The 12,142-nt window shown below is 50.0% G+C and overlaps 1 protein-coding gene across 1 annotated transcript in view; it reads left to right on the top strand.

The window, feature by feature from the left end:
• The window catches only part of LOC126413449 (mitochondrial proton/calcium exchanger protein), a 113,140-nt gene that overhangs the window by 70,835 nt on the left and 30,163 nt on the right, over positions 1 to 12,142 (top strand). Inside the window, exon 8 of the mRNA XM_050083265.1 lies at positions 5,977 to 6,084. Coding sequence (XP_049939222.1) covers positions 5,977 to 6,084 — 108 coding nt within the window. The remainder of the gene's footprint in view (positions 1 to 5,976; positions 6,085 to 12,142) is intronic.

Raw genomic sequence — 12,142 nt, 5'->3', positions numbered from 1 at the left:
CTCTCTCTCTCTCTCACACACACACACACACACACACACACACACACACACACACACACACACACACACACACACACGCGCGCGCGCGCGCGCGCGCGCGCGCGCGCGCGCGCGCGCGCGCGCGCGCGCGCGCGCGCGCGCGCGCGCGCGCGCCAACTCCAGCATCTTGGGCCGGAATGCAACTGTCTCTTGGAATACAAGCAGCAGTCTGGAGGGGTTTGGGAAGGAGAAAGCATTGTGGTGTCTGGGTGGGGAGAGAGTTGAATGCTGTCTGGTGGAACATGCAGGGCTAGACCTAGAACGGGTGCAGCATCAGGAGGTTGCGGGGCAGGGAGGTGGGTGAAAAAGAATCAAAACAGGAGAGGAATGGGGAAAGATGGGTTGATGTACTGGCAGGGCTGCAGATTAACAGGGTGGGAGATGAGAATGGGGAGGAAATGACAGCACAGAGGGGATAGAAACTGTTGGATGAAGGGTGCAGGGACAGTATGTTGCTGTAGGTTAAGGCTGGGTTCTTCCTTCATTGATTCTGCACCAACCCCAACCCCTTACTTCCTGGATCCCTACTTGTCACTGTTGATGCCACCTCCCTATGCACCAACATCCCTTATGCCCATGGTCTCACCCCTATTGAACACTACATTTCCCAACATTCTTCAGACTCCAAACCCAATACCTCTTTTTCTCATACATCTTACTAACTGTATCCTAACCCACAACTACTTCTCACTTGAAGGGAAGGTATACGAACAAATCTGTGACACAGCCATGGGCACCAGCATGGCATCCTCCTATGCCAACCTTTTTATGGGCCATATGGCCTTCCTAGCCTCCCAAAACACCAAAACCTTATCCAGGTTCAGGTTCTCCGATGATATCTTCATAAACTGGACTCGGGGCCAAGACACCCTATCTTCGTTCCTTCACAACCTCAACACCTCTCCTATCCGCTTCACATGGTCCTCCTCAACCCAGCGTGCAATCTTCTCAGATGTTGAGCTGCTTCTCTCTGCTGGCTCCATCTGCACCCCTCTCAACATTAAACCTGTCAACCACCAACAGTACCTGCATTTTGACAGCTGTCATCCCTTTCACAACAAAAAATCCCACCCACACAGCCCGTCCACCCGGGGACGGCGTTATCTGCAGCGGCAAGAAGTCCCTTCCTCAGTATGTTGTGGTTCTTACCAAGGCTTTTACAGACAGAAACCATTCCCCAGACCTAGTCCACAAACATATTTCCCGTCCCATTTCCCCTCACACCTCCACCCCTCCCACTACCCCCAAGAACCAGTCATGAAGTAGTGTCCTCTTCATCATCCATTACCAACCCAGACTGGAACAACTGAACCACATCCTTCACCAGGGCTTTGATTACCTATCATTGTGCCACAAAATGAGGGCCATCCTACCTGAGATACTTCCCACTCCTCCTAAAGTGGTATTGCATAACACACTCAGCCTCTACAACATACCAGCCTACTCCCTATCTCAACCCCTTGCCGCAAGGATCATACCATTGTGGAACACTGAGGCACAAAACCTGCCCAATCCACCCACCCAGCAGTTCCTATTCCAGTCCTGTCACAGGTTTATCCTACCCCATCAGCAGCCGGGCTACCTGTGAAAGCAACCATGTCATGTACTAGCTCTGCTACAGTCATTGCCCAGCTTTTTCTACTGGTATGACTGCCAACCAGCTGTCCACCATGATGAATAGCCACTTCCAAACTGTGACCAAGATCCAAGTAATCCCTGAACATAACACACTTGATTTCTGTGGTTGCTCCACCACCCGAGCCATCTGGATCATTCCCTCCACTGCCAGCTTTTCTGAGTTTCACAGATGGGAGTTGTCCTTACAACACATTCTCTGCTCCCGTATTTATCCCGACCTCAACCCATGTTAAGATACCATCCCTGCACCCTCCACCCAACAGTTTCCACTTGTCCTATCACGTCTTCCCCATTGTCATCTACCACCTTGTTTATTTGCAGCCCTCTGCTAATGCATCCACCTGTCTTTCCCCACTACTCTTCTTTTTTGCTTGTTTTTCCACCACCTCCCCACCCCAAAGCCTCCTGATACTGCGCCTGTGGGCAGTCTAGTCCCTGCACATTCCACCAGACAGAATTTGTCTCTCTCCCTACTGTAGACTAGTATCCCTGCCCCCCCCCCCCCCCCTTCCCCAGATTGCTGCTTGCACCCCATGTGATAGTTGCATTCCAGTCTGAGATGCTGGAGTTGGCAGTCTTGTGTGTTTGTGTGTACATGCGTGCTTCCTTGAGTGAGTGGTTGAATAGTGTGTGTGTGTATGTGTGTGTGTGTCTTTTACTGATGAAGTCTGTGGCCAAAAGCTTGATGTAAATGTCTTTTAGTTGTGCTTATCTGCAACTTGAAATGTCTTCTTTACAGTAAGTGGCAATCTCTCTTATCCTATGTTGTTGATATTCCTACTTGGAGTTTCTTGTCATTTGTTATAGGTGATTTTAACTGGCATAGCACGTCCTGGGGGTACTCTGAAACATACAAATGGTGAGAGACTAGAACAGTGGGCTGAGAGTAGATTTAAAAGTAATATGTGATGCAAAATAGTCTACATCCTACAACAGCAGAAGAAGGCACAGAGGATACTACCCAGACAACATCTTTGTTAGTGACAGAATGAGTGGCTAGACAAAAAAAATTGTGGGAAACTTGCTACCATAGATGAAACAAGGACCAACAACTTGCATAGTCAATGTGGCTGTTGGATCTGAAGTTGTTTCTTTTAAGATATGCTTTAATTTTGAAAAAGCAAAAGAAAGGATTTTACAGAAGAATTAGACTGAAAGTAATTAATCTTGACATGAAACAAAACAGCTGGCAAGTGTGCACGCTTCGTAAAAAGCTCTCTGCAATGATCCTTAACTCCAGCACCTGATCTGACTGGAGTAACTCAGGATAGCTTACTGCCTTCTGTTAAATGGGGAAATACCATCTAAAGTGATGAAAGAGGGAAAATCCAGTGTGATATTAGTAATGGAGTAGACACCCTTGCCACATCACCCTGTATTAGTGTTAAGAAGAACGATCCACTAAATAAAGAAGCAAAAAGCTGCTGGCTTGGATGAGATCCACACTGGGAAAAAAAAAAGATTTAGGACATGCAATTCTAAAATGAGTTATAAAGTTTATGAATAGTCACGTGACTACCATGCATATTCTGAAACTCCAGAGGAATGTCAAGGTGACAGACCTGCTAAAACCAGGGAAAGAACCTACAGTTCCACAAAGCTTTAGGCCTGTGTTACTTCTGTGTCATCTCTACAAGGCACTTGAAATAATGGTTCTTTTAACTGAATTTGTGGCACTGTAGAGACCAAACTCGGACCAGAACTATTGGGATTTGTGCTTGGTAAATCATGTTTGGCCAAATAATCAATCTCACCCAACACATAGAGGACAGCTTTGAATGGAAGCAGATAATTGGAGTTTCTTTTATGTATATCCCGGCTACCTATCATACTGTCAACCACCAACAGCTGCTTGTTAAATTTCATAACATTACTAAGGACTTCTGAATTACAAAATTAATGGAAATTCTCGTTAATAAACCACAACAGGGGAGGAATAGCTGTAGGAAAAGTCAAATAATGGCCTACCCAAGGCACTGTCCTGTCACTAATTTCATATAACGTCTATACAAATGATCAACCTATGAATGCCTAGACAAGACATTATATATGTCTGTGATACCAAGAAAATCATTGAGAAAGGGGGAGAGGTAAATTGGTTTGGACTCTTGAAGACTTAGCTGTCTACTTTAGAAAAAATCTTCCTCAAGCCAAATCCCTGTAAAAGTCAAGTGTGTGCCTTCCACATTAGAAACAGATGCACACAGGCACTTGAAAGTGATGTGGTGGGTCAGGAGCTGAATCCTGATAAATCACCGAATTATTAGAGTATCCGACTTGATAGAACTCTGACATTTCAGAAGCAGTGTCAAAACGTTACTGGAAAAGTATGTGCAAGGAAATATCATCTGAAAACTCACCAGCACGGTATGCAGAGCTGAACCTGAAATTTGTTCTCACACTATGTTTCCCTCCAGCAGATTACACAGCACCTGTATGGTACAATTGCGCATGCCAAATATGTCAATGTAGCAATTAATGAGACAGCACACAGTCCAGTTGAGAACAAATGTACCCCATTGTCAGCATGTGGTAGTTCCACCCACAATCAGAAGGCAGGTTTCAGCTGAGTCTGAAAGAAGGAAACAACCTGATGATCATAGGCAGCATTTATATGGAAGTTTTATGCAAATGACAAACCCTGTCTATGAGCCTCCTGAAATACTGTGAGAAAATTAATGGCAAAGCTGTATTACTCAGATGCTAATAAAGCCTAAAGAACAACTGGCTGCTGGGAATCACCTACTGTTTCTAACTTGGAGGGCACTTAACTGCTTAAGAATTGGCTTCGCACAGTGCAGTACCAACCTGAAAAAATGGGGGTGTAAAGAGACCCACTCTTGTGAGTGTGGTGCAGTAAAAGGTCATCAACATCTAATGATATGCCCAAAAAGAGGTAAAACGTTAAGTGGCATACCGTATCATAGTAAATGACAGAGCCATCCATGTGGCTGATTATTGGGAATGAAACACACAAAGTACCAATGGCCCAGGAATTCACTCATATCGGTAGAACCTCTGAACACACTACTCATGATATACTGTCATATAAGGCTGCACTGTAAATAAATGGATTCAGAAAATAAATTGAGTTCTTAAAATTTATATCTGATGTTAATAAATTACTCTCTTGCAGAAAACCTTTTCTTGCTGTTTCAAGTCTGCCTTTCATAGCCTCTTTACTTCTGTTGTTTGCTGGATAATAGAACTCGTTTACTACTTTTGGTGTCTTATTTCGTGATATAATTCCTCCAGCATCACTCGATTTTATTCGATTAAACTCTATTACCTGTGTTTTACTTTCAGTGTTCATTTGTATACCCTCTTTTCTAGGTACCATCCATTCCATTCTAATCTTCCAGTCCTTTGCCACCTTTGTAAGAATTACAGTATCACCAGCAAAGTTAAACAGTTTTATTTCTTCATAGGAGGAAGAAAAAAGTGAAGGAAATGCTTCGGTTGTGAATGCAGGAGAAATAGATGCTAAGATTGTACAGGATTAAAATGACTCAGTACCAAGTGGTAAAAAATAATAACTATTCCTGTCTGAACTTGAAGTTAAAACTTATGCTAAAAGGTAAAACTTCTTAATAACAATATGAACTGGGTTAGGCTGCCTCCTGCCACATAGAGGAGACATTGAGTGGCAGTCAGTCACATTCAAAAGTAGACTAAGCTATTAGACAAAATCCTCCTTCGGATTTAGAAAAACACACACATTCATACTCACACAACTTGCACCCATAGCATCTGTCCTCTTCAGAAACACCTATAGTTTAGTCTACTTTTAAAAGTGCCTATCTGCTGCTCAGCTCTTCTCCTTTGTTGGAAGTAGTAATCTAACTTAATTCATATTGTTGTTATTCCATCCTGGATTAAGTATTTTAACTATGGTCTGTATAAATTTTAAGAAGAGAGAAAGGTGGAGGATGTTGGGTTGGGAGCCAGATTGGTGATGCTCACAGGAAATACATGGCTTGATAATTTCCATATTATGGTCTATTTTCCCAGGATAACAACTATGTTGCCAGTTCTATTTATCTTAGAACCTAATCAATTATGTGAAGAAATTTCAGGACCAACATAGAAAATTGCGTCAGCTACAACTTTTTCTAATTCTAAAAGAAAAAAATGAGACTTTGTTTTACTTTGATTTTGAATTGGTTGGTCCTATGTGTGCTTTGCTTGTAAATAAGTCCAGCTTTAGCAGTCCCACATTTTTTTAAATGTACTTTCTACATTATTCCTTGTTTGGCATAGTAAATGAATAGCAAGTTTTTTTTTTTTTTTTCCTTGCAGAAAGAAACTGAAGAAATTTGTGACAAAGCTCCTGTTATGACAAGTGACACGGGTGTCATTGAGATCCCTGCTGTTGATGTCTGCACAAAAGAAGGATTGAAGAAAGAAGTGAGTGTAAAATGTTGTAGTTCCATTTATTAATGTAAATATAACATTAGCAAATAGAAGTTTAGAAGGCTGCTGTAAGTAGACAGACATTTATTTTATTTTATTTAATAAATGCACACCTATTCTTTACATGACAAGGAAAATTTACTAAAACTTCTGGATGGTATGAATGTTGTAGGAAAGTTCTTATAGAATGTAAATACCGGGTAATCAAAAAGTCAGTATAAATTTGAAAACTGAATAAATCACAGAATAATGTAGATAGAGAGGTACAAATTGACACACATGCTTGGAATTGCATGGGGTTTTATTAGAACCAAAAAAAAATTCAAAAAATTTCTGACAGATGGCGCTTCATCTGATCAGAATAGCAATAATTAGCATAACAAATTAAGACAAAGCAAAGATGATGATCTTTACAGGAAATGCTCAATATGTCCACCATCATTCCTCAACAACAGCTGTAGTCAAGGAATAATGCTGTGAACAGCACTGTAAAGCATGTCCGGAGTTATGGTGAGGTATTGGCGTCGGATGTTGTCTTTCAGCATCGCTAGAGATGTCGGTCAATCACGATACACTTGCCACTTCAGTTAACCCCAAAGCCAATAATCGCACGGACTGAGGTCTGGGGACTGGGAGGCCAAGCATGATGAAAGTGGCGACTGAGCACACGATCATCAAACGACGGGCGCAAGAGATCTTTTATGCGTCTAGCAATACTTTTTGTTTGTTCTAGTTAAACCCCATGTCATTCCGAGCATGTGTGTTAATTTGTACCTCCCTATCTACATTATTCCGTGGTTTATTAAGTTTTCAAATTTATACTAACTTTTTGATCACCTGGTACATCTGGATCAAAGGAGACCACTCCATTTAAAGCAGAAGCATTGAATTATTAATAGGCACACACAAAAAGAAAACTTACTAGCTTTCAGAGTAATCCTTTGATGAGCTATGATGAGCTAGTGGAAACACACACACACACACACACACACACACACACACACACGAAATGAGTCCACAATAAACCCCCTAACAACAGTATCTGCATTTCAATAGCTGCCATTTTTCCCCACACCAAAAATTCTCTCCCATACAGGCTAGCTGCCCAAGGACAACGTATCTGCAGTGATGGGAACTTCATTGTCCAGTATTCTGAAGGCCTTCATGGACAGCCAATACTCCCAAACCTAGTCCACAAGCAGATTTTCCATGCGGTATTGTCACACTCACCCAATCCTTCCACCACCTCCACCGAGCGAGGTGGCGCAGTGGTTAGCACACCGGACTCGCATTCAGAAGGACGACGGTTCAATCCCGCGTCCGGCCATCCTGATTTAGGTTTTCCGTGATTTCCCTATATCACATCAGGCAAATGCCGGGATGGTTCCTTTGAAAGGGCACGGCCGATTTCCTTCCCCATCCTTCCCAAACCCGAGCTTGTGCTCCGTCTCTAATGACCTCGTTGTCGATGGGACGTTAAACACTAATCTCCTCCTCCTCCTCCCTCCACCACCTCCAAGAATTGGCTGCAAAGGAGCACCTCCTCCCTCAGCATGTGTTATCATCCTGGACTGGACAACTGAATTACATCCTTCTTCAGGATTTTGAGTATCTCTCACTTTGCCCTGAAATGGAGATGTCCTACCCAAGGTACTTCCCACTCCTCCTAAAATGGGTTTCTTTGCACATCAAACGTACACAACATCCAAGTCCTTCCGTATGCTGCTCACACTCCCAATTCATTGCCACAAGCATCATATCCCTGTGCCTGATCAAGATGCAGGACTTGCCCCAATCTACTCTTGCAGCACCTCCTACTCCAGTCCTCTCACTGGCTACCTCATCAGAGGCCAGGCCACCTGTAAAAAGCAGCCATGTCATGTACAAACTCTGCTGCTGCAAACACTTCACAGCTTTTTATGTCAATGTAACTACCAGCTGTCATTCGGGATGAATGGCCACTATCAAACTGCCGCCAAGAACTAAGTTGACAACCCAGTGGCAGAACGTTTAGCTGAGCTCATCAATTTAAGTGGTTGCTTCAGAACCTGTACCACCAGGATCCTTTCCTCTACCATCAGTTTCTCTCCACTATGCAGATGTAGGTTTCTCTTAAAACACATCCTCTGGTACTGTAGTTGTCCTGGCCTCAAACTGAGATAACATGCCCACTCCACCTAACAGTTTCTCCTTCCTCCGTCCCGTCGCCCCCTCTCAGTTCGCATCCACAATTCCCTTCAGTGTACGTTACTCCCCACTGGCACCTACATTCATGCATTATGTGCCAAGCTTGTACACCTGCCACCCCCCCGCCTCCCCTCCTGCATTCCTAGCTGGCAGACTGGCTCCCTTGCTCAGAGCTGTTCAACCACTCACCGCCCCCAGTACCTCTCCCTGCACCAGCCACCCTCTCCCTGTGATAGACCCCTCTACCCCGCTCTCCCGCCTCCCCATTCTCTCCCCCCACTTCCTCCGTTCTCTCCCCCCACTTCCTCCGTTCTCTCCCCCCACTTCCTCCGTTCTCTCCCCCCACTTCCTCCGTTCTCTCCCCCCACTTCCTCCGCTCTCTCCCCCCACTTCCTCCGCTCTCTCCCCCCACTTCCTCCGCTCTCTCCCCCACTTCCTCCGCTCTCTCCCCCCACTTCCTCCGCTCTCTCCCCCCACTTCCTCCGCTCTCTCCCCCCACTTCCTCCGCTCTCTTCCCCCCACTTCCTCCGCTCTCTCCCCCCACTTCCTCCGCTCTCTCCCCCCACTTCCTCCGCTCTCTCCCCCCACTTCCTCCGCTCTCTCCCCCCACTTCCTCCGCTCTCTCCCCCCACTTCCTCCGCTCTCGTCCCCCCACTTCCACCGCTCTCTCCCCCCACTTCCTCCGCTCTCTCCCCCCACTTCCTCCGCTCTCTTCCCCCCACTTCCTCCGCTCTCTCCCCCCACTTCCTCCGCTCTCTCCCCCCACTTCCTCCGCTCTCTCCCCCCACTTCCTCCTCCGCTCTCTCCCCCCACTTCCTCCGCTCTCTCCCCCCACTTCCTCCGCTCTCTCCCCCCACTTCCTCCGCTCTCTCCCCCCACTTCCTCCGCTCTCTCCCCCCACTTCCTCCGCTCTCTCCCACCACTTCCTCCGCTCTCTCCCACCATCTTCCTCCGCTCTCTCCCACCACTTCACCGCTCTCCACTTCCTCCGCTCTCCCCCCCACTTCCTCCGCTCTCCCCCCCACTTCCTCCGCTCTCCCCCCCCACTTCCTCCGCTCTCCCCCCCCACTTCCTCCGCTCTCCCCTCCACTCTCCCCCACTTCCTCCACTCTCCCCCCACTTCCTCCACTCTCCCCCCACTTCCTCCACTCTCCCCCCACTTCCTCCACTCTCCCCCCACTTCCTCCACTCTCCCCCCACTTCCTCCACTCTCCCCCCACTTCCTCCACTCTCCCCCCACTTCCTCCACTCTCCCCCCACTTCCTCCACTCTCCCCCCACTTCCTCCACTCTCCCCCCACTTCCTCCACTCTCCCCCCCACTTCCTCCACTCTCCCCCCACTTCCTCCACTCTCCCCCCACTTCCTCCACTCTCCCCCCACTTCCTCCACTCTCCCCCCACTTCCTCCACTCTCCCCCCACTTCCTCCACTCTCCCCCACTTCCTCCACTCTCCCCCCACTTCCTCCACTCTCCCCCCACTTCCTCCACTCTCCCCCCCACTTCCTCCACTCTCCCCCCCACTTCCTCCACTCTCCCCCCACTTCCTCCACTCTCCCCCCCACTTCCTCCACTCTCCCCCCACTTCCTCCACTCTCCCCCCCACTTCCTCCACTCTCCCCCCACTTCCTCCACTCTCCCCCCCCACTTCCTCCACTCTCCCCCCACTTCCTCCACTCTCCCCCCACTTCCTCCACTCTCCCCCCACTTCCTCCACTCTCCCCCCACTTCCTCCACTCTCCCCCCACTTCCTCCACTCTCCCCCCACTTCCTCCACTCTCCCCCCACTTCCTCCACTCTCCCCCACTTCCTCCACTCTCCCCCCCCCACTTCCTCCACTCTCCCCCCCCCACTTCCTCCACTCTCCCCCCCCCACTTCCTCCACTCTCCCCCCCCCACTTCCTCCACTCTCCCCCCCCCCACTTCCTCCACTCTCCCCCCCCCACTTCCTCCACTCTCCCCCCCCCACTTCCTCCACTCTCCCCCCCCCCACTTCCTCCACTCTCCCCCCCCCCACTTCCTCCACTCTCCCCCCCACTTCCTCCACTCTCCCCCCCACTTCCTCCACTCTCCCCCCCACTTCCTCCACTCTCCCCCCACTTCCTCCACTCTCCCCCCACTTCCTCCACTCTCCCCCCCACTTCCTCCACTCTCCCCCCACTTCCTCCACTCTCCCCCCACTTCCTCCACTCTCCCCCCCACTTCCTCCACTCTCCCCCCACTTCCTCCACTCTCCCCCCACTTCCTCCAATCTCCCCCCACTTCCTCCAATCTCCCCCCACTTCCTCCAATCTCCCCCCACTTCCTCCACTCCCCCCCACTTCCTCCACTCCCCCCCCCCACTTCCTCCACTCTCCCCCCCCCCACTTCCTCCACTCTCCCCCCCCCCCCACTTCCTCCACTCTCCCCCCCCCCACTTCCTCCACTCTCCCCCCCCCCCCACTTCCTCCACTCTCCCCCCCCCCCCCACTTCCTCCACTCTCCCCCCCTCCCACTTCCACCACTCTCCCCCCTCCCACTTCCACCACTCTCTCCCCCCCCCCACTTCCACCACTCTCTCCCCCCCCACTTCCACCACTCTCTCCCCCCCCACTTCCACCACTCTCTCCCCCCCCACTTCCTCCACTCTCTCCCCCCCCACTTCCTCCACTCTCTCCCCCCCCCACTTCCTCCACTCTCTCCCCCCCCCACTTCCTCCACTCTCTCCCCCCCCCCCCACTTCCTCCACTCTCTCCCCCCCCCCACTTCCTCCACTCTCTCCCCCCCCCACTTCCTCCACTCTCCCCCCCCCCACTTCCTCCACTCCCCCCCCCCACTTCCTCCACTCTCTCCCCCCCCACTTCCTCCACTCTCTCCCCCCCCCCACTTCCTCCACTCTCTCCCCCCCCCCCACTTCCTCCACTCTCTCCCCCCCCCACTTCCTCCACTCTCTCCCCCCCCCCACTTCCTCCACTCTCTCCTCCCCCACTTCCTCCACTCTCTCCCCCCCCACTTCCTCCACTCTCTCCCCCCCAACTCTCCCCCCCCCACTTCTTCCACTGTCCTCCCCCCACTTCCATCACTCTCCCCCCCCCACTATCGCCCCCACTCTCCCAAAAACTCTCTCTCCCCCCACAAACTCTCTCTCCCCCCACAAACTCTCTCTCCCCCCACAAACTCTCTCTCCCCCCACAAACTCTCTCTCCCCCCCACAAACTCTCTCTCTCTCTCTCTCTCTCTCTCTCTCTCTCCCCCCCTCAAACTCTCTCTCTCTCCCCCCCTCAAACTCTCTCTCTCTCCCCCCCTCAAACTCTCTCTCTCTCCCCCCCTCAAACTCTCTCTCTCTCCCCCCCTCAAACTCTCTCTCTCTCCCCCCCTCAAACTCTCTCTCTTTACCCCCCTCAAACTCTCTCTCTTTACCCCCCTCAAACTCTCTCTCTTACCCCCCTCAAACTCTCTCTCTTTACCCCCCTCAAACTCTCTCTCTCTCCCCCCCCTCAAACTCTCTCTCTCTCTCTCCCCCCCTCCCCCTCAAACTCTCTCTCTCTCCCCCCCTCCCCCTCAAACTCTCTCTCTCTCCCCCCCTCAAACTCTCTCTCTCTCCCCCCCTCAAACTCTCTCTCTCCCCCCCTCAAACTCTCTCTCTCTCCCCCCCTCAAACTCTCTCTCTCTCCCCCCCTCAAACTCTCTCTCTCTCCCCCCTCAAACTCTCTCTCTCTCCCCCCCCCTCAAACTCTCTCTCTCTCCCCCCCCTCAAACTCTCTCTCTCTCCCCCCCCTCAAACTCTCTCTCTCTCCCCCCCTCAAACTCTCTCTCTCTCCCCCCCCTCAAACTCTCTCTCTCTCTCCCCCCCTCAAACTCTCTCTCTCTCCCCCCCCTCAAACTCTC

The sequence above is a fragment of the Schistocerca serialis genome, chromosome 1 (genome assembly GCF_023864345.2).
Source record: "Schistocerca serialis cubense isolate TAMUIC-IGC-003099 chromosome 1, iqSchSeri2.2, whole genome shotgun sequence".
NCBI lineage: Eukaryota > Metazoa > Arthropoda > Insecta > Orthoptera > Acrididae > Schistocerca > Schistocerca serialis.
This window is presented reverse-complemented; position numbering and strand designations above follow the sequence as displayed.